We start from the raw sequence: 23,057 nt of genomic DNA, 5'->3' as shown, positions 1-23,057 counted from the left end.
ATAAAAATCTTAAAACAATTTCAAGTATACAGTATTTCACTTGATGATGTCCTCAGAAAAATTCAGGCAAAAACTGAAAATCTTCTATTGTTGTAGGTATTTTCACTACTAAGATAAAAATGAGTATGACATTAAAATTGTTGTTTGACAACTCAGTTGTTGTATCATGGACAGTTTACTCAAGGAAAATGAGGTTAGAGATTGTGTATTAGTGTACTTTGAGGCTTTGTTACTAGTGGTACAAATTTTATTTGCTCCATCTATGCTAGAGACAAGGGCTAGTGTAGTATATGAAATGCAAGGGTCTCAGTACATCAAAGGCTGGTGGCCAAAGTTAGGTGTAATGGTCTGGAGCAGTTGTTGTTTGCCAGGGGCATACTCTGCTCATCCAGGATGGAATTCATACAACATACAGAGGACGTGCAGAAAGTGACCTATCTATTGGGCCGTGTTCTCACTCACTTGCTTTATACTTTTTGATTAAAAAACAAAACAAAACACAAAAACAAACAAAAAAAAAAACCCTCCTTGTAGCTAATGGGATTTATTAAGTTCCTCAGAATAGCTTGTTACCTATTACAGAAGAAATACTGAAATCCAGGTGTTCCTAGATAACTTTCTAGTGTATCCAGATCTTGCTATAATGGATCCTCACCAGTCTGTAACTGCACTATGAAGTTCATCCTGTCCAGGGACCACAGTTTTAGCTCTCTGTGCATGAGGGACAGGTGTGCAGGTCTTAATTCTTTCTCTACGCGGCAAGGCTTTTGTGTACATGTGTGTTAGTATGCATGTTTGATAAAATATATTCCTTAGCATGTATTACATATATTTGATAGACTGTTTTAAAAGAAAATAGGTATTTAATCTTGTCTTTATCATCCAGCTTAAGAAATAGAACATTGCTGGTATTTTACTTGATGTCTTCAGTATTCTCCTTTTTGTTTTCATCCTTGTCCTGCGTTCCCTTCACTCCTATTTTAATTTTGTGCTAATAATTTTCTTGTCTACCTCTACAATCTTAACAAATAACTAGAGTTTTCTAAAATTACTTGGTTATGAATATATGTATGAAGAGAGTCTTACTGGTAATATTTCTCCATGACCTTTGGTAGACATTACTGAGACTCCTTCTGCATATATTTGTAGTTTATTACTTAGAGTTGCTTGCTGCATTACAGAATAGTCATTAAAGTCTTCCTAGTTGTCGGTAAATTTCAGAAAACTTTTCCAACAACTTAGCTTGCCATAGCTGTATCCATGGTGTGTAATAAACCATCCAAGAACATGGTAGTTCAACATTAATTTATGCTCATGTGCCTGTGGGTTAGCTGAGATTCTGATATGGACTTGGCTAGATAGCTCTGTTTTGGGGTAGCTCTGCCTCACACTGCAGGTGTATATACGCTGGACAATTTTCCATGCTTTGCCTTTCTTTGATCAGCAGTTTATTCCAGGTATGTTCTTTTATGGAAGTGACAAAGGTATAAGAGAGTGGTAAGCTGCAAGGTTTTTTAAAGGTTAGATTTACAACCTTTGCAACTGCGACACTGTCACTTCTCCTATTGGATAGTACAAATCACGTGGCCAAATGTGTAGTGAATTCATTTTCCCCATTCCCAGGCTTAGCCATCATGGATCTGTTTTCTGCTTGTATAGTTTTTCACCTTGTAGCAGTCTTACAAATGGAATCCTAGAGGTGTCATCTTCTGTGTGTGGCTTATTAGTTTAAAACATAATGATTTTGAAATTCATTCACATTGTCGAACAGATCATTTTTTTGTTCCATCTCTTTGGCCTACTGTTGAGGCAGATTTCATTCCTACTCTTAGTTATGACTTCTTTCATGATCGAAGGATGTAGATTAGAAAGAACAGAGTTCATGAAAAATGCCACAGGTAGTTTCCTAGATCATTTGTCAGTTGAGAGTTAGTGCTGAGGAAACTAAATTGCAAAGGGAAAGACTGTAAAGGGGTGAAACTATCATGGGAGATAAGAGCGAACTAGAGAGAAGACTAAAGATAATAAATTACAAGGAGTGTATTTTTTTTTAATGTTTATTTTTGAGAGAGAGCCAGAGTGCGAGTGGGGAAGGAACAGAGAGAGAGGGAGACCCAGAATCCGGAGCAGGGTCCAGGTTCTGAGCTGTCCGTGCAGAGCCTGATGTGGGGTTCAAACTTGTAAACTGTGAGATCATCACCTGAGCTTGTTGGACGCTTAATAGACCGAGACACCCAGGCGCCCCAACGAATGTGTTTTAGAAGGAGGCTACTGGGTAAGTTGTGTAGAAGATGGATTAATATTAAAACTATACTTCTGGTCAATGAAGGACTTCAGATAATGTCTAATTTAAGTTTAAGGCAGATAAAGTTTGAATTGCCCTGAACTCAGGTTAAATTTTGTAGAACTTACATAATGTGTCAATTAAAAAAAATAGTAACTAATATTGTGAAAGGATTGGTGCTTCTCTTATTTCCCTCAGCCTGTGAACATACCTCCGATATACCTGTCATCTCCTTGTGTTAAATTTGCCTATATGATTTTCCCCAGCCTTACTCATCCTTCTGAGTACCTGTAATTTTTATTTTTTATTTTTTAATGTTTATTTATTTTTTAAAGAGACAGAACATGAATGAGGGAGGGACAGAGAGCGAGGGAGACACAGAATCTGAAGTAGGCTCCATGCTCTGAGCTGTCAGCACAGAGCCTCATGCAGGGATCGAACCCACAAACCACGAGATCGTGACCTGAGCTGAAGTTGGACGCTTAACCAACTGAGCTACCCAGGTTCCCCATGAGTACCTATAGTTTTTAATGGTTGGTAAATTATCCTTAAATACTTGCTTAGTAAATACATATGTTCCTCAACTTTCCTGATAATTCTATTCTGTGTTTTCCCCATTAATGTTTGGTATTTATTTACAATTTCCTAAGAGTAATTTTACTAGATGTCCTATAGGTGACTTAAATCTAAATGATGCCTTGAGCTTAACCAATAGACCTACTCACTTTTCTACATCTTTCAGCCTAGATAATAATGTCACCAGTCCTGTAGCTACTGAAATAACTTGTGACTTTTGATCCTCCTTTCTCAATATTTCCTGGACTTATTTCAGATACTTATCATCTCTTGACATTCTGGCAACAGCCTTTTAACAGATCTCTGTAAATAAATTTGAAGCCTTGTCTCTGGGGTTGGATGGTGATAAAGGGTTTCCATTTCCCCTTAGTTTATATTAGGGCTAGATAATGCATATGTAATATGTCCATTCAATATATTTCTCGGCAATATTTTACTCTTAATTTTATTGTTAACCTTTGATCAGTTTACTTTTCCAATGATGGCCCAGGAGAGAGTGGAGTAAGATATTCCAGTGAAAGTCTTACTTTTTTCTTTTTTTCAACGTTTTTTTTTTTTGTTGTTGTTTTTTTTTTTTGTTTTTGTTTTTGTTTTTTTTTTTTGGGACAGAGAGAGACAGAGCATGAACGGGGGAGGGGCAGAGAGAGAGGGAGACACAGAATCGGAAACAGGCTCCAGGCTCTGAGCCATCAGCCCAGAGCCTGACGCGGGGCTCGAACTCACGGACCGCGAGATCGTGACCTGGCTGAAGTCGGACGCTTAACCGACTGCGCCACCCAGGCGCCCCGAAAGTCTTTTTCATAGTGCTTGACAATATTTTATTGTGAAAGTCAACAGAAGGACTAAAAACGCAGTTTTAGAATTACTGGTAAATTCATTTTCCCATGATAACTTTTCTCCCCAATTACCTGGAGACCTAAAAGGAAATAACATTTTCTAGGTAATGGTGAACTGATACACATGGATGGTGTTTTTCTCTAGGTTCATAATGAATTTTGGTTGGGTAAGGTTGGCAAAAATGTGATAAACTGACAGTTTTGTTTTCTGTTGATAGGCACTTGAAAACCTTTTCTGAGTACAGCTTTATGTAAACACATTAAAAAAACTTGTATACAAAGAAATCCTGTCCTTAGCCAGGTCATTTGTGCTTTGTTTCCTGAAGCATAAGAGATGCTTCTGAATTATCAGCCTCCTATGGACTTAGTCTGAAATTGTTTATTCATAAAATGATCTGATAAATTTTAAGAACCAAGCTTCTTGGATAACTGTCTCCCGTGCAATTCTAGAATATGTTGCATAATTCAGACAATGTAAATGTATGCAAACTGCTTAAAGTTTGATTTTCAGATGATAAATTGAATGCAGGTGTTCATTGTTTACCTAATTGTAAGATAGCCTATTTTGTTTCTACTTGAAACATTCTGAGCATGGATCTGTAACTACAGAGTGAGAAACCTGTGCATGCATGCCTTTGATTTAGTTTTTCTCTAATGTATATATTGTTCTTTGTTGGGCAAACTTCCCAGGCTGCCTTGCAGAAATAATACTGTGAATGATGTTAAAGCTGAAAGGATAGATAGGTAACTGGATTATCTATAGCCGTGGACCGTGACACAATTACCATAAAACAATGGATCCTAACTTCGATGTGTGTTATAAAAGTTCAAACTGGTAAAATCCTTTCCCAGAAAAATAACCACATCATACACAAAACGTGTGAGTGGAAGAAGACAACTTGTCCATGTTGAAAAACCTCAGAAGACTCCAAGAATGATTAATTCAGGAATATAAAAGTGGTGAAGTGCCTGTGTGTGAACGTCTTGACAGTAGATCTAAACAAATAGCTAAGTGTTAGCTGTTGAATGAGTCATTAAGTATATAGAAAACTATACACTTGGAAGATAGGTTTTAATTCCAGGGAAGACAAAGGCTTGTGCAAGAAAGGAATTATAATAAATGACTTAGCTCGGAAGAATGTTTACGTAGTCAGTGATGTAAACACTCAATACTGATTTAACCAAAATTATGACATTGAAGGAGTGGGGAATTGGTAAGTATTAGTGTATATCATGGTGAGGTTGGAAGGAAAGGGACAGAATTCTTCAGTAGATAGACAGTTCAGAAGATAAAGAGGTAGTATCACAGTATGTTCAGAGATCACAATGTGATGTTAGTTGACCCCAGATTTTTAGTCCTCTTACACTGTTCTACTTCTGCACCCCTGCCATGGCCTCTTCATGAGGGAAGGGTTTTCCCTGGTTATCGATTGTGGATTGGACCTCCTAACTTGCTTTGGGATTTTAGCAGATGTGATAGAGATGGAGGCTTAAGTGTGCCTGTGCTGTTGGGTTTGCCCTCTTGTGGTTCTAGTATTGCCGCTAGGAAGGCATATACTGGTTGGTTGTAGCCCCTCCAGTTTGTCTTGCAGAGTGTGACCAATGGGTCCTAGCTGCTGCAGCCAACTCAAAGCCCTGCAGCTTGCCGCACAACCATGTAAGCCATCACAGAGCTCTGCAAGTGAAAAATAAGCTTATTACTACTGAGCCTGTGTATTGGTTTTCCAGCAATAGTTGACTGCTAAACATGGAAGTGAATAATAGAAGAGATAGTTGAATGAAGGAAAAATAATTGTATATGGGGAAGACCAATTAGAGTGAAGGGGGTTAGGTAAACTTTTTTGTGACAAATCTTGTAGGGATATTTGGTTCTTCAAAGTATGTACACTTAAAACTGATAGCACATATGAATAGAAAATTAAGGGAATAAAACAACATGATTGATTTGTAGTTGGAGTTCATAATGGAGATTTAGTGGATAGCCAATACATCAAGGCAGTAATAAAGCTTGAATGCCTTCAACTATAGTCTTCTGATTTTTTAAATGTTGTTTAATATAGTGTTGGATGCCTCATTGAGCTAAGATGGCAAGATTAATGTAAGGAGAGAGTAAGAGAAATGATGGATTGGAAGTTTTAGTCAGAGACTTGAGTTGTGGAAATTAAAAACGTCTTACGAGGAACAGATAGAGGTAAAATCAAGTTTGAAGGTGATTGCCAAAGGGGAAAGGTTGAGGGATGGGCAGAATGGGTGAAGGGGTAGTGGGAGGCAGAGCCTTCCAGTTATGGAATGTATGTCACCAGGATGAAAGAGCATAGGGAAGATAGTCAAAGATATTATAATAGTACCATATGGTGACAAATAGTAACTACACTTAGGATGAGCACAGCATAACTTATGGACTTGTGGAGTCACTGTTGGGTACCTGAAAATAATGTAACCTTGTGTGGCAGCTATACTTGAATTAAAACAAAACAAAACAAAACAAAACCTCAAAAAACAACTGAAATTATGAAAGGATCCAGAAGGAAAAAGAAAAAAAAAATCACGTTTCTAGAGTTGGAATGGTGGCAAGAGTGGACAGCAGACCCCAGTCTAGTTACTATCACCCATCCCCTGGGAGAAGCTACAGCTTTCTGACCATCCCAGTCACCATGACCGCAATCCGGAGCAGTGAGGCCGAGACCCGGCAGCCACTGAAGACGCCAAGCGTGGCCCCATGGGCAGTGGCACACAGAGTGGTGGCATCTGCCTGTGGGGACAACAAGGTCATCCTGATGAAGGTTTTGGGAACAATAAAATGACTGAGTATAAGAAAATGATATGGTTTCATCAACTGGAATGCCCCAGACTGCTGTAAAGAAGAATAATCCCAGGAAGTACCTTCGCAGTATGTGAGTTGGAGGAACTGTGGAGTCAGACGTTGAAAGAGAAAAGGGCATGCAGGCAGCAAATGTGACAGGCTCTGAGTGGAATTTCAGTGACAGGCAGTAGGTAAGCAGCAGATCATAACCATTATCCATGCTGCCCCCTTGGCCAGTGTCATCCCCGCGACTCCCAGCAAATACCCAGTATAGTGAGAGTGGGGGAAAGAGTGGGAACTGAGTTTGCTCCTAAAGGCCTGGCCTCATGCAGGCTATGATTTCCATCTTATTACAGGTGGTTACCGGTGGCTGTTGGCCACAGTCTTCTGAGGTAGACTTCAGGGTAGACCCGTGAGATAAAATATGCATCGGGCTTATAGATCACCATTGCACAGGGGTCCTCCTCTCCAAAGACAGCCTAGTCTTTGGAGGATAGCACTGAAGAAGATAGGGAAGATCAAGGAGATGAGACCCAAAGTCAGCAGCCATCTCGTTGTCAGTGCTGCCACAATTTCACTTATGCATGCAGGTGCCCAGAAAACCCTAAATCATAAGATGGGCAAGAGACAAAAGCAGCCGAACCAGAAGCTGAGAATTCGTTAGCTCCAGAGGTTGAGAAGGGTGGGTCTGAGTACATGTGGGCTTACCGTCTCCACCATCATCCAGTTGAGTCATCCAACAGGAAGAAATGAAGATGAAATTCCAGCAATAAGAAATGTAAAAAAAAAGATCGGAGCTGAAATTTTTAAGTGCTTGGACCAGATAAATAGAATGATCTGCATTATCTATGTAGCATGGGGTTTTAATTTTATTATTACTATTATTATTATTATTTTACCTAAAGACATCTCATTTCGGTAGTGACAAACATGTTTTTTAAAAACTGTTTTTTCTCAACACCCCTTTAATTTTTATTGTTGGTTTTCGTGATGTTTATTTTGAGACAGAGTGTGAGTGGGGGAGGGGCAGAGAGAGAAGGAGACACAGAATCTGAAGCAGGCTCCAGGCCCTGAGCTGTCAGCACAGAGCCAGATGTGGGCTCGAACCACAAACCGTGAGATCATGACCTGAGCTGAAGTCTGATACTCAACCACCTGAGCCACCCAGGCACCCCCCTCAACACCCTTTTAAAGGTTTTTAAATTGTTTCATACCTGGTCAAGTTGAGATTTTTAAGAACCTCATTTTTAATTTGTAATCAAAGTTTACGGCTTGACTTTTTTCAAAAAAGTCAAATCACAAGCATCTGTTAATAAAGGTCTTATATAATTGTAAAAAAAAAAAGTTTCTAGGAGGATTACAGAAAAGTAGTTGCTCAGGGGAAGACAAAAGGTGAAACAAAGTTCTAGAGGATTTGAAAGTTTTGTATATGGGCTTGGAATTCAGCCAAGGTAGTGTCAGTAGTTCGAGTAAAAAGGAAGACTGATCCATGTGCGTAAAACTGCAGAGCCTGTGAAGGAGTGAGATATGATGGTACTATGAAGATGGGAAAATTTTACCAGATGACATGAATTATGGAAGGATAGGATTCCAAAAAAATTCCTTGTTATGGAAGAACAGTGGGGATCTGGAATATTAACTCTGACTTCAAGCCTTTTTAGTAACTGATGGTTGGGAAAGGCAGTAGATACCACGTGAGAAAGATGTCAAGCAGTTGGTGTACCTTCAGCTGTAGGTGGTGAAGAACCTGTTTATGAAATGAGCTTGAGTGTACCACAGCATAACAGAATGGTACAGTAGAAAGGGTAGGGAAGGAGGTTAACTATGGGGTGAAGATCCATGAAGAAGGACCCAAAAGTATGGGAGGGATATTACTTTGATGTTAGTCATATGAATTTACTCCTGCATATGGAAAAAAACAGAAAGCAAGATACACATAACAAAAAGCTTCAACTATGTGTGATTTACAGAGTACTTTAAAATGGGAAGAGAATGGGGCTCCTGGGTGGCTCAGTCAGTTAGGCATCCTGCTCTTGGTTTTGGCTGGGGTCATGCTCTCATGGCTCATGGGTCTGAGCCCTGCATCAGTCTCTGCACTGACAGAGTGGAGCCTGCTGAGGATTCTTTACCTCTCTCTCTCTTTCTACCCCTCCCTCAATCGTGCTTCTTTTTGTCTCTTAAAAATAGATAAACATTAAAAAAAAATCTATAGAATGGGAAGAGAAAATCCAATACTCTAATGGTAAGAGTTGAGAATTCATAATAGTTACATACACCTTTCTTTTCATTTTCTATTTTTATTCTTCCAACTGCAACACTAATTTTTCTCATTTTTTTTTTTTCCTGAAGGAAACTGGCTGTCAGGGAAAGCAGAAGGAAAAGGTTCATAAACCTGGTCAGAGCTATTCCAATATTGGTACAGAAGAAACAGAAATTTACACAAACATTAGATGTTATCAAAAAGTTTCTGGCTACTTATCAAACCCCAATTTGTATAGTTAACTATCTAAATTCATAACCAATATCCAGACTTTATCAAGGAATAGCCATAAACTACTCACTACACCAGACACCTCCAGTGTCTATTTACTTTTTTTTTTTTTTTAAATAACTCTCATTCTCCATTTCTCAAGTGGAAGAAACTGAGGAACAGACTACATAAATATTTTCTGCCCAACTTGTCACGTGGAAAAATTATTTGACTTCAGTGTCCATGCTCTTAAACACTTGGTAACAGGGTCTCAAATTCATGAGAGTATATATATACTGCTATCAGGTGAGCAAACCACATTTAAGGACTTGTGATAAATTTTAACAGATAATTTATAAATTTCTGTAAGTTAAAGAACAAGAACAAATTGAAAATCAATACCTTAAATTTATCACAATGACTAGATTTCATATTTTGTAATAGAGTAACTCACATGGACTGTTATTTCAAATTCATTGTTTAGACTTTTAAATGTTCTTGACCTTAATTATCACCAGAATATCAGATTCATTTGTTTAAAGTATTAAATACATGTGTTTTGAAACAAAATCCTTAATCCAGAAGCATCTATTTCTTGGGGATATAATATTGACATTGCTTCTTACATTACACTATATAAATGTTACATGATTTTTTTTTTCCACTAGGTAATAGAAGGACAATGTATGTGTAGCAAGGGTTAACAAGAGCCTTCATGTCAACTCTGTCCCTTGTTCTTCCTTCTTAGAGGCAGTTTCTCTTGAGACTTTTCAAAGAGATTCTATTCATTCTTAACTTAGGTCTGTGAATCTCTTCCCATTTATAGGCACCCCTTCCTAAGGAGGCACAACGCCTTCTTTCACTTAGTTTCTCATTCTCTCTGCGTAACGGTCACCTGGAGACTCTACTTCACTACTCTGCTAGCAGTTGCCTTTATTTTTCTACTGTGTGGGGATATCTTGCTTTCCATATCCTTTGTCTGCAGTTTACACAGTATAGTCCTCAATTGTGTGGAGCACCATGTCCTGAGAAAAGAGGGCATGGGGGATTCTCTGCTTTCCTGTGCACGTAAAGAGCATAGAAGGTATCACTCTATTCCAAGAAGAGCAAAAATTTGAGCAAAGTGAAAAATTAACTCTTTTTAGATCCATCAGTGGTGAAGTCACAGGCCAAACTATTGTCCTCAATATTGCAGACACAGGTGAAATTTAAAGTATTTTGAACTAAATACAAATGAAAACATTGACCTTTGAATATAGCAGAAGCAGTGCTTAAAGGGAAATATATAGTGTTCAATATACATACTAGAAAAGAAGAAACCTGTAATTGATAATCTAAAATTCTATATTAAGGAATTAGAAAAAGAGCAAATAAATTCCAAAATAGGTAGACGAGAAATAATGAAAACTAGAGCAGAAACAAATGAAATGGGAAACAGTAAGATCAAAAGCAAACCCAAAACTTGGTTCTTTGAAAAGATTAATAAAGTAACTGTGCCACACAAAGAGAAAGGAGGATTCAAGTTACTAACCCAGCAAGGAAATAGGGGACATCTTTACAGAACCACCAGAAAGTAAAAGGATAATAAATGAATAGTGTGAACACCTCTACGTCCTCAAAGGGATGATAACCTGGATGAAACGGACCAATTAGTTGAGAAAGACTATCTACCAAAACTCACATAAGAAAAGACAGTCTGAGTAGTCTAATATCTATTAAAGAAATGAAATCAGTAATTTTCCAAAATAGCACCAATTCTGGGTGCATTCACTTGTAAAGTCTAGTACATGTTGAAAGGAGAAATTATACCAATTCTCCTCTAGAAGACAGAAGCTGAGGGGATGATTTGCTAACTCATTCTGATGCCAGCCTAACACTAAAAACAGACAAAGGTATTACAAGAAAACAACAGACCACTAAGTCATGAACATAAGTGAAAAAAAAAAATAGCAAGTAGAATCCGACAATGTATGTGAGGAATTAAAGACTTGAGCGCAGTGGGAATTATCCTAGGTATCCAAAGCTAGCTCCTCTTAAAAAGAAATCAATAACAATATATCAACAGGCTGAAGAAAAAATCAAATAATTCATTACTTGCAGGAAAAGAATTTGGCAGAATCCAGCACCCATTAATGATAAAAGTTTAACAAACTGGGAATAGAGGTAGCACTTCCTCAATATGGTAAATGATATGTACAAAAAACCTACAGCTAACATCACACTTAATGATAAACTAGAAACTTTCCTGCTAAGATCAGCAACAAGGCAAAAATGTACCCTCTCACCATTCCTTTTCAACATTGTACTGGAACTCTTAGTAAGAAAAGGAAGTAAGTACTTTGGGAAAGGTAAAATAAAACTCTTGGCAGGTGACAAAATTGTCTTTGTAGAAAATCTGGAAGAATGAACCAACTCTTGGAGGGAAGTGGTTGTAGAAAAGTTGCATAATTCAAAGTTAATATACAACAGTCCATCGCTTTCTTATATAATAAATCAACAGGTGAAATTTGTAATTACACACATCATCTGTGATGGATTTGGGGGGTGATGGTGGGGTTTGGAGCTAATGGCCAAGAAAGAATTCTTGAAGATGTCTTTGGTGCAAAAAGATGATGTTATTAAGCACAGGGACAGAGCCCATGGGCAGAAAAAGCTGCAATAGGCTTGTGACGGGTAACTGATTATATACCCTCAGGTTGGGATGGGGTTAGGGTTAGAGGAAGTCTCTCAGTTAGTTTGGAAGCAAGGTTCCCAGGACCTTAAGGAGCTAGGTGGTGTTAGGAAAATGCCATTTATAACCGTTTAGTAAAATCTCAGCCATGAGACCCTTCAGATACCTATCAGGGGGCCATAAACCTGGAGTATGGTTGCCAGCATATATCTTAGGGGAATTGAGATAAAGGACATTTTCAAGAGAATTTTTATTTGTTAAAGTAGACTTGCAGGATCCTGGGGGGTCAGGATAATGTTAAGCCAAGATTCCCTTTTGCTCCTAGAAAAGCGTCATCGTCAAGGCAGGGAGGTCACTCTGCTGGTTTCAAGGACTTGTTTAATGGGCTGTAGACAGTAAGGGAATTGAATTTTTCATTTGCCTTAGTTTCCTGCATCACCATGACAAGCACTTAAACCCCTTTGCTTTGTTCTTGGGTAGCCTGGAGTGTCCAAGGAATATTACACATACTTCACTTGCAGGGAAGGGCGCTAGCCTGTGCTTTGCCCTCAGCTTGCATTATGCTCCCTCATCAATTTGTATGTAGTGCCCCCCAAATTAAATACTTGAAAATCTGTCCAAATATGTACTAGATCCATAGGAGAAAAGCTACAAAACTCTAAGCAAAATTAAAGCGCTGAATAAACGAGATCTATCCCATGTTCATGAATAGGAAGACAGTATTACCAAGTTGTTAGTTCTTCCTATGTGGTCTGTAGACTCAAAGCAATCCGATTAAAAAGAAAAACAGCATTTTTTTTGTATGCGTAAGCTGATTTTAGAGTTTATATACAGAGGCAAAAGATTCAGAACAGCCAGTGCACTATTGAAGAAGGATAAAATTGGAGAACTGACACTACTGAACTTCATGACTTACTATAAAACTATAGTAATCAAGACAGTCTGGAACTGGTGGAAGAACAGACAAATCAGTCAGTGGACAGAGTACAGAGCTCTGGAATAGACCATGTAAATGGCTGATTTTCATCAAAACAGGAGAGGAAATACAATGAAACAAAGGTAATCTTTTCAATAAATGGTGTAACAGCTAAACATACACATGGAAAAATGAATCTAGATGTAATTTACACGTTTCACAAAAATTCAGAAGGGATCATAGACCTGTGTGTAAAATACAAAACCATAAAACTCCTGGGAGAGAGAAGAAAACTTAGCTGACCTTAGGTTTGGTGGTACCTTTTTAGATACAGCATCAAAGACATAATGTACAAAAGAAAAAACTGGTAAATTGGACTTTATTAAAATTAAGGGAGAATATACCTATAAAAGACACATGTGATAAAGGACTGCTATCCAGAACATTAAAAAAAAAAAAAACTATTAAAACTCAACAAGAAGAAAAAGAACAATTCAAAAAATGGTAAGAGACCTCAATAGTCATCTCACCAAGAAAATATACAAATGGCAAATAAGCATATGAAAAGGTGCTTCACATTCTAAGTTATTAGGTAAATGCAAACTAAAGCATTGAGATATCACTGTACATCTATTAGAGTGGCTAAAATTTAGAATGCCAACACCTAATGCTGGTGAGGATACAGAGCCACAGGAATTCATTCATTCCTGGCGAGAATGAATGTAGGACAGTATATACACTTGGAAAGACCATTTGACAGTTTTCTTATAAAACTAAACATACTCCTACCATATGGTCCAGACATTGCACTTCTTGTTTACTCACACGAGTACAAAACTTATGTCCCACACAAAAACCTACACGTGAATGTTTATACCAGCTTTTTTTCATAATTGCCAAAACTTGGAAGCAAGCCAGAAAGGTGAATGCATACATAAACTGGTATATACAGAAAATGGGATATTACCCAGGGCTAAAAAATGATCGAAGAAGACATGAAAGACATACAAGAAACCTAAATGCATGCTTTTATGTGAAAACAAAACAAAACAATCTGAACAGGCCACGTACTGTGAGTGCAAGTATATGACTTGTGGAAAAGGCAAAACTATGGAGGCAGGAAAAATTCAGTGGTTACCAGGGGTTGGAGGCAAGGAGGAGGATGAATAGAAGGAGTGCAGAGAATTTTTAAGGCAGGGACAATACTCTTTATGGTACCAAAATGATGGAATACATTACGCGTTTGTGCCAACTCATAAAATGTAAAAACACTGGGTGAATCCTAGTGTTAACTGTGGACTTGAAGTGATAATGATGTGTTGGTGTAGGCTCACCAATGTTAGCAAATGTTCCACTCTGGTGTAGAATTTTGATAATGGGGGAAGCTGTGAGTATGTGGAGGTAGAGGGTATATAGGAAATACATATACCTTCTATTAACTTTTGCTGCAAACCTAAAATTGCTCTAAAAAGACAAAGCCTATGAAACTCAAAATGAAAGAGAATGCAGAGGAACTAAAATTCTGTTGAGACCCTCAGTGTTTGTAGAAATCCATATCCTTTCCTCACATGTGATGAAAAAGTGTTTTTGAAGTACAGTTTTATGTTGACAATCATTATCTTCAAAATTATGGAGAAACTATCCCTTTGTTTTTCTAATTTTCATTCTTGCTATTATGTCTCAACCAATTTGGGCTCCTGCTTTATAGGAGACCTTTTGTTGCTGTTAATTGAGTTTGGTGTATTTTCATTCATGAGCTTCTCCATTCCTTGAAACTTTTTAATTTGGAAACTCATGTTCTTCATTACTGTAATTTTTTTTGAAACACTTGATCTTTCTCCTACTCTTTTGTGTTCTTCCCTTCTGACTTTTATTTTTCTTTTCTTTCTTTTTTAACATATTGGACTTTGTGGTCACTGTTTTTTTCTCTGTTTTCTGCTTTTTAAATATTACCCTAGTTTATAGTTATAAACACTTTCTCCCTTATCATGCTTTAGTCCTTTTTTTTACTGCATAATTTCTGTAAACATTTTAATTTTTGCCTTTTTGACTTTAGATTTCATGTTAGTCTTGGTTTTCAGTTAAATCTGTTTTTTTCTGGTCATATTTATCTGTTGGGTGACTGTACTTGTTGGCTTTTGTAGGTGGAGCTTGTTGACTTTGAGTTTCATTATAACCAAGACTGAGATGGACCGTATTTGGGGATCTCTGACAGTGTCCTCAGGGCTTCTGCCTAGGAAGAATATTGTTTGACATTCTTTTGGGCTGCAGGTTGATGGAGGCAGAGGGTTCTTAGCGTCAGTGTGTGTATGCATATTTTTTGTGACCAGTGATATCACTATGATTCCCATGCTGAATCATAAAGATCTAAATTTTCAGCAATTACACACTGATTAACTTTCTTAATGTAAAAATCTACCACTGTGGTAGTTGTTTTCTGTTCCATCTGTTGTGTTTCTTTTTCTGCCTGCCTTTATATTAATTTTTTTATTTTAAATTTTTTTTAACGTTTATTTTTGGGACAGAGAGAGACAGAGCATGAACGGGGGAGGGGCAGAGAGAGGGGGAGACACAGAATCGGAAACAGGCTCCAGGCTCTGAGCCATCAGCCCAGAGCCTGATGCGGGGCTCGAACCCACAGACCGCGAGATCGTGACCTGGCTGAAGTCGGACGCTTAACCGACTGCGCCACGCAGGCGCCCCAATTTTTTTATTTTAAAGATTCTGTCTTATCACTGTTGATTTCTTATTTTTAACTTAAAAATACTTAGTGCATGTCTTGACTTCAGAATGTATGTGTAGTCACGGTCACCTTCAAATAATAATATAGTATTCATGAGCCCAAAGTAGTAGGTTGCACAAGGGGAGCCTGCAGGGGTGTAAAAGTTCCTGTTGAGTATGTGGCTCCCAGAAGTTTTATATTCTCCTACTCACCTCCACTCAGTACTTAGCAATGTGTTGAAATTTTCTACTTATTTCTTCTTAACTGCTTGTATAACACCTGATGTCTCTTGTTCTTCTGTTGTACTGTCTGTAAGCTGGTGATGGCATTCTCTCTGTCCTTGGGGGAGGCCTGCCTTTTCTTAGATTTAAGGATGCTTGGTCCTCTTGTGACCTTGGCTCTGGTGGATTCAAGAAAAGTTCTGCTTTGGTGACTTACCTGTTTTTTCTTCAGAAAAGAACATGACTTCTTCCAGCTTTCTATATGTTACACAAAAATAGAAATCCTAATCAGTGTTAGCGAGAAATGTAGAAATTCAAAATTTAATTGGTCATTAAACATGTGTAGTTTTGAATTTACCCCCACAGTAAATTTTATTGCAAAGCTTACCAAAAGCCTTATAAATAGTTGTACTATTAGTCTATAACAATGAATGACAAATTCGGGCTGTTCTTTTTGTCAAGATGGCTCAGCCTCTGTTTCTAGTATATATTTCCTATATACCTGACCAGAATTTTCTGTGTTTCTCATTGGCCCTAGTGGCTGGAATCTTAAAGACTTCATACACTTTGTAGGCTGTTGCCATCTTTCATGGTACAATATGTGGCCGGCAAGAGTCTAGCATCCAGTAATTCTCTTTGTACCACCTAAGACAGGAGGGAACACCTGTTCCTATGGTCTCCTCTCAGTATGCACTTCGTGAGCACTTTGAAGTCTTCCCACAAATGTGGTAAATATCTTGTTTCTGAAGAGTCAAGAAAAGGGCTAATACTGGTCATCTTTCAGATTTAACCATGTGTTAAAGAGAACATTCTGTTGACTGTACATACATCTCACGTACTGCTAAATGAGACCAGATGCTGGAATTACAAAGAGGTTTAACAAATTCATTTATTTGCATATAACTAATGTTGGTAATACTTTTCAAAGATTATAATGTCTAAGAAATCTGTCATGTTAAAGTGTATCAAAATGGAAGATAGAAGCTGAGACCATCCTAGTCAACTTGGGACTATGTATATTTGATGCTTCTATTTTCTTTGCCATTACCTTCCCAAACCACTGTAGCTAGGATTTTGGAATCGCCAGTACAACAGTACAACATTGGCAACAAGTGCTGCATTTCATACTGATATTTGTGGCCTTTCTTTGGTCTTCTTTACATGGGTATGTTCATTCTAAAATCCAAATCTATCAGATGTCTGAAACTTTGGTATGTTTTTATGCCACCTTTTCTCTTAAAGGTATCCCTCTCTTCTCCAATTGTATTCAGTCTTTAGAGTGAGATCAGAGACCATTTCTTTGAAAGGCCTTCTCTGATGCCTTTACACAGAATTAAGTATTTTATTTCCTGGTCTACTTATAGATATACTTCTAGTGTTGCATTTATCACATTCTGTTGCAAAATATTTGTTAGAGATCAGCCTCCTTTTTAAGAGGTGAGTTCCTTGAGGACATAATACATGTCTCATTTATCTTTATGTGCTGGTATGTAATACAGAGCTTGGACATGATCGGCACTCAGTATTATTCACCTGAATTGTTAGTCATTTTAATAGTTTTGCCTGAAATGCTTAAAAAGGTTGCTTGTATTTTGCTAAGTTTATGAGAGGCTTTTCCATTCCTGTTTAATAATGGAATACTGAAATGTTTTCAAGTTAAAATAAAAATACACATTTTTAAAAATGATATGTTGACAAGTAAAATATTAAAATGAACAAGAGCTGTGACCTGCAAATATGTTGATATAAATATCAGTGTTGAAGTTTGATGGATACGTGTATTTGTTAAATAAAATTCTGATATAGGGATCTTCAGCCATACTCTGAGACATTTTAGAAACATGCTTGGAAAGGTAACTTATAATCAAAGGAAGCAAAGCATTATGTTTATTTGACCCCTAAAACTATTGAGGAAGTTTAAAACTTAGGATTACAACTTGCCTACACTGTATATATTTTTTGACTTTTAGGGCACAGGTAAAATTATTGTGTATTGTGTATTGTGATTAATAAGTAGTGAATCAATTCATAAGTAGCTAATCAAAGAGTTAATGAGTTCTCTAGGCCCTATCTTTTCTGTATTGATTATGTAATTTAAAAAAAAGTTGTACTTAAAATATGTTGAAGCAACTTCTTCTCCTTTATTTATTTATTTATTTTTCTATCCAGTGTAGTGACTATGACTTGGAATTTGGAACTGAATGTTTACAGTTGGCTCTAAAATATGGTCACATTAAAGCCAAACTTGTGGAAGGATCACCTGACCTCTGGAAGGTAAGGGAGTTGGTGTTTTGCTCTGGGTCTTGGCTATGCTTGTATATCATTCCTAAAACCCATTCTGTAAGTGTAAACACTTTCTGGCTGCTTCAGGAAATGGAGAAGTGGTATAAAAATATGTGGTTTCATACTGAAAGAATATTTTGAGGAAAAAATGTATGTATGTATGTGTGTGTATGTATGTATGTATGTATACATTAAAGGCATTCAGAGTTTCACTGGGTTTTCTGAGCCATCAAAGTATGGTATCATTTCTATTTCCTTGTTTTAAGAAAATTCACTTGGAGATAATTTATTCAAATAAATTCCATTTTAGCTGATAAGATGGTTTTACTCATTGTTTTTCCTTCTCTCTCCCTATATCCTTCTATTCTGTTGCCTTATACTGCTTTGGGTTAAGGATGCAACTCTGCTTCCCACAGTGGCAACATTTCCTTCTGGTCCCTGGGGTGGTGGCTCCAACTTAACTGGGTTAAAGAAATATCTGCCATAGTTCTGACTCTGTGGACTGGATGACTGGACCCACTTGATAGCCCCAGTGAGAAGTTGGACTCTTGAATGTAATAAGGTTTGACTCATAATGACAAATTCTTTGTTTTGGAGGGAATGAAGTGATAACACTCTCATACTAAAGCTTCCTGTGGAGGATGGAGTGTTTCACAGTGTGGCTTTTGTTTGTATAAAGGTGGAAATGTGTCGAACTGAACGATCTATTCTGGAATAGGGTAGGGTTGTTTTCTTTTTTCAAGTATTGCTGCTTTTGAAATATGGGATGAAAATTTATAAATGTCATACTGATATTTGTATCTAAATCTGATTAGGAAAGATTCATTTTAACTCTAAGATTTTATGAATCCAAAGGCATATTTCCCCATTGACTTGAAAACAAACCAGAAAGCAAACCTACTAAGTTCATTAGGTATTATGTACATTAAACTGAAGGGCCTTGCTGCATTCTAAGATTGTCTCATATACACTTGAAATGTTCTGAAATTACAAAATATTGGCATGTCTGGATTATTGGCTGGTGGAGAAAATCCATGCAATATTATTGTGTTTTCAAGGGCATCCAAATGTCATCAATCCAGCAGGCAAATATTTTATTCATTCTGTGTATTCTTTTCTGTATGTGGCTCTGATGGTGATGAACATATTGTGAGGACTGTGGTGTTTACCAAGTAGATGTTTTGTTTAAGATGCTGACTCCTATCTCTGTAAGGCCCCTTTTGACTGTGTGCTAAATTAATTTGTAGGCAGAGGGAGAAGGGAGTGAAAACTCGCAGACAACATGTTAACATAACACTCCCTGACCTCATTTTTGATGTCTTAGGGGGTGTGGTGATCTATCTCTGTGGGTGTTCAGAGCCTTTTTGAAACTTGTCAAGTGCCCTGAGATTTGCAGATGAAAGTAAAGTAACACATTGCTCTTGAAATTTTCCACTTGTTCCTCACCAATTTATTTCAATTAAAAAAAATAATTGTGAAATCTCATATTTCACTGCTTTCTCCAGCAACACAGTTTTAGCGCTCACATCTTGGTGCTTGGCTTCCCTTTCATGGGCACCAAAGTCTGTGCCCAGAGTCAGGGATTGGCCTTGCCAAGTGCTTCTCATCATTCCCCTTGTGAGTCATTTCATGATGCTGTTACTGGTTAAATTGTGTCCCCCACAAACTTATGTTCAAGTTTAACTTAACTCCTGCACTTGAGAAAGAGACCTTATTTGAAAAGTATCTTTACAGGGGACATAGGTGGCTCAGTCACTCGAGCATCCAACTCTTGATTTCAGCTCAGGTCATGATCTCATGGTTGTGAGTTCGATTCCTGCTTTGGGCTCTGCGCTGACCACACAAAGCCTGCTTTTGGGATCCTCTCCCCGCCCCTCCCCCCCACTCTGCCCCTCCCCTGCTCTTGCTGTCTCTCTTTCTTTCTAAAAATAAACAAACATTAAAACAAAAAACATCTTTACAGATCTAATGAAGTTAAGATGAGGTCTTACTGTCATCGAGTAGGCCCTGAATTCAACAGAGAAGAATAGCCGAAGGGGGAGAGAGATAAAGGGAGGATGCCAGTGACTAATGATGGAGGCAGAGACTGGAGTGCTGCCTCTACACGCAAAGGAAAGCCAAGTGGGAAGAGGCCTGGAAGCATTCTTTGACACATCAAGCTTTCAGAGGGGGACATGGCCCTGCTGACACCTTGATTTGGGACTTCCTGCCTCCCGTACTGTGAGAGAATAGTCTCAAAGCCACCCAGTTTGTGGTTGGTTATGGTAACCCTGGGAAACTAATAAACATTCCACAAGCTTAGGCCCAGAGGGATCAGCCTTATAGTATCAGTTTACAAACCTGAAGGGATGGGGGAAGCCCATTTCTTTACAATGTTTGAAGAATGGGATCTTGGATTCTAAAGGGGTCCTTAACACAATGGATTGGGCAAAAAGTCTTTTAATGTCAGTGAGGATGTCTTTTACAGATACCACATTTCTTCTGTTGAGGTGAAATTATTTTGAGTACAAATACTGTAGTTGTTGCAGCTTCTATGTTTCCTCTTCCTTCTGTCTCTCATTGTCTTCCTCCGCAACCCTCACCCACAGCTTTTTTCTTGTTGCTGATATTTTCCTAGCTGTTGGTATCACCTTGTTGAGCATCTGGATGACATTGTGTGAGCTGTCTTCAGTATAAAGGCTTCTCATTTAATTTTGAGGTCCTGGCATTTTGTCTGCGTAAAAGTTTTCCAGTTTCTCTTTAAACCAAAGCAATGGAATCTACACTTAGAACTTAGTGTTTTAATTCTATACTAGGACTAAAGATGCTACCATTTTTTAAAAAATATAGATCTGAAAGAATATTTAGTACAAGGAGGCTAAAACTGATACTGGAATCAGATGGCTGAGCCAAGTACCAGGCACGTGATTCACAAATCTTGACAGGCTGAAAAATGCATTTCAGGAGGCATTTTGCAACCATAAAAAAGTAAGGCAAGGGAGGATTCTGAAACATGGATCCAGGATACATTTCCCTACCCCTCAGAAGTCAGGGAGTTGTCTCCCACCGTGATGTGAGGAGTGACTAGGCATGTCTCATGCCTGCATGTAGAACTCTTTGAACTGCCACCAGAAATCCCAAGAGGGACGTTTTGTATTTTACATACTTTTTTGTAAAAGTAAATGCAAGAAGTAAATGCTCAGAGTTAGGCCACCTCTCTTGGAGTAGCTCCTCTGTGGCCTGGAGGAAACATTTAAATCACCGTGCAGGGTAGAGGATGTCCCCCACTCCCTGGGACAAAGAAGAGAGCAGGACTGATTTCTGGAATAGGAATTGGCTCTCTTCCTTTCCCTTGAGGGGTTGTGCCTTGCGAGGCCTTAGTGAACACATTATTACTTTTACAAAGTTTCATCTAGTAGACATAAGAACTTCTACTCCTTTAGTTTATAATTGTACCATATTTTTGTCCCAATATATTTAAATACATGCTCACTACACTATACAGACTAATTGAATAGGTTTTTTGTTTTTAAATGTTAGAACTATCCTTAAGGCATAAAAGATTTATAACCAGGTATTAAAGAAATTCAACTGTGTTCCATTGTCTGAAAATACTTGTTTAGGAGGAGCTTCTGAATTGTTTGAGTCATCACATATTACTGGAATAACTGACTTTTCAGGAATCCTTTTGATGAGAACTACCCCCTTTTTTTTTTTTTTAAGATCCAAGTGTTCTGCCATCTTTGTTTAAAACAGAAGAAACAAAATAGTCTCACTTCTTAATTTCAAAAATGCAATGTGGTGACCTTGTTTATTTTCAGAGGTTTTCATCTAGTCATCCAGTGTAGACGAAAGAATATCTTCAGATAGATCCAATTGATGAAATAAATAAAATCAATATATCCCCAAATCCAAATTTGTGTCTAATAACACACCATACTCTATTTTTAAAATTTATTGTTTTCAGGCTTCTAATCATTGCAGTGACATATTCATTTTCTTACAAGGTAAAAGATGGGAAAGATAGGGATTACGTGTTCTCTAATTTACCGAAGATGGTGGCCACCTGAACTGGGCACTGAGAAATCTAAATTCCTACATCGAGTGCTGACACCGAGCAACACAAGAAGGTGTGATGGTGGTGGTCTTGGGGACCCACCCTGAGGCAGCTGAGGGAGCCCTGGCCACAGAGCCAGAAGACCATCGCTCTGGCTCTGAGTTTCAAGCTTCTTTTCCATGGAGTAGTTTTTTCCTGCAGTTACACCCTTAGCTCAGATGAAATACTGCACAGAAGCACAAAGAAAAGAGACAGAAATGGATAGCTGTGGGGCACATGCGGGGCCCTGAGCCTCAGGCGCACAGAGCACCTGCCCTGGTCTTCAGGCGGCTCCTGAGCCTCTGCTGAGCGGTGTGAAAATGAGTGATGGAAGAGAGCCTCAATCCTCTGATTCACTTAAGGGTTGATGTTTTAAAGTAACGAATTTTCATAACGCATTGTGCAAGGTCAAAGGAAAACTACAGATCATGCTGACAGAAGGAAATCAACTTCAAAACTGATCTAATAAACTTTAGAAAATTAAAAAAATAAGGCAAGGGCAACCCATATTACGGTAAAAGTTTGACAGAAAAAGTATAACTCATCAGTTCAGAATTACAGCATTTTCCAGTACTGTTTGTTCCCTTTGAAATACGTTAACTTTCAATTAGGAAAAAAAGAAAGCTATTTTTAAATGCAGTATTTTACGAGTTTGTGAGAAACATTTTGTACTTTATTTTCATTAAATCTGTGTTTGGTGAGAAGTGGAGTTCAAGTAGTAGATGTAAGGCATTATGTAGAAGATATTAGTAAAAAATAAAAGCTTTAATCTGTGTATAGTCAGTATCCACAGCCTACAAGAAAGAGTAGACAAAAGGAAATGGAAGAGTCTTTGTTGTTTATACGGTTAATGATTTAATAATAGTGGAGAAAGGACCTTTAGGTGATAAAAATGTGTGTCTTACTAAGATTGATTGCAATGCAAAACTTTTAAGTGTTTCAAGAATGCTAGAAAAGGGATTTTAGGATTTGAGACCAATTTTTCTGTAAGTTAAAAAATGTGTCAAAATCTCCTTGAAAAAAAAACAGTATAAGGTACTTTCATAGTTCCTCTATTTTAATTTTGAATGCAGTTTTATTCCTTATAGCAGAAAGAATACAAAATGAATAATGGTAATTAGGCCGTTTCCTAGTTCAGGTCTAAGTTTGCCCTACACAGCAGAAAATTATTACAGAAAAACACTAGTGTCTCATTTGAAT

The 23,057-nt window shown here is 37.8% G+C and overlaps 1 protein-coding gene across 6 annotated transcripts in view; it reads left to right on the top strand.

Annotated features, from left to right (window-relative positions):
- Positions 1 to 23,057, top strand: part of CRPPA (CDP-L-ribitol pyrophosphorylase A) — a 670,733-nt gene that overhangs the window by 95,832 nt on the left and 551,844 nt on the right. For all 6 annotated transcript variants that reach the window (XM_045052438.1, XM_045052440.1, XM_045052439.1 and 3 more), the window contains exon 4: positions 17,669 to 17,773. In XM_045052438.1, coding sequence (XP_044908373.1) covers positions 17,669 to 17,773 — 105 coding nt within the window. The remainder of the gene's footprint in view (positions 1 to 17,668; positions 17,774 to 23,057) is intronic.

The sequence above is a fragment of the Felis catus genome, chromosome A2 (genome assembly GCF_018350175.1).
Source record: "Felis catus isolate Fca126 chromosome A2, F.catus_Fca126_mat1.0, whole genome shotgun sequence".
In the NCBI taxonomy this organism is placed as follows: domain Eukaryota; kingdom Metazoa; phylum Chordata; class Mammalia; order Carnivora; family Felidae; genus Felis; species Felis catus.
Note: the sequence above shows the minus strand (reverse complement) of the source record. Positions and strands in the feature narration are given on the sequence as shown.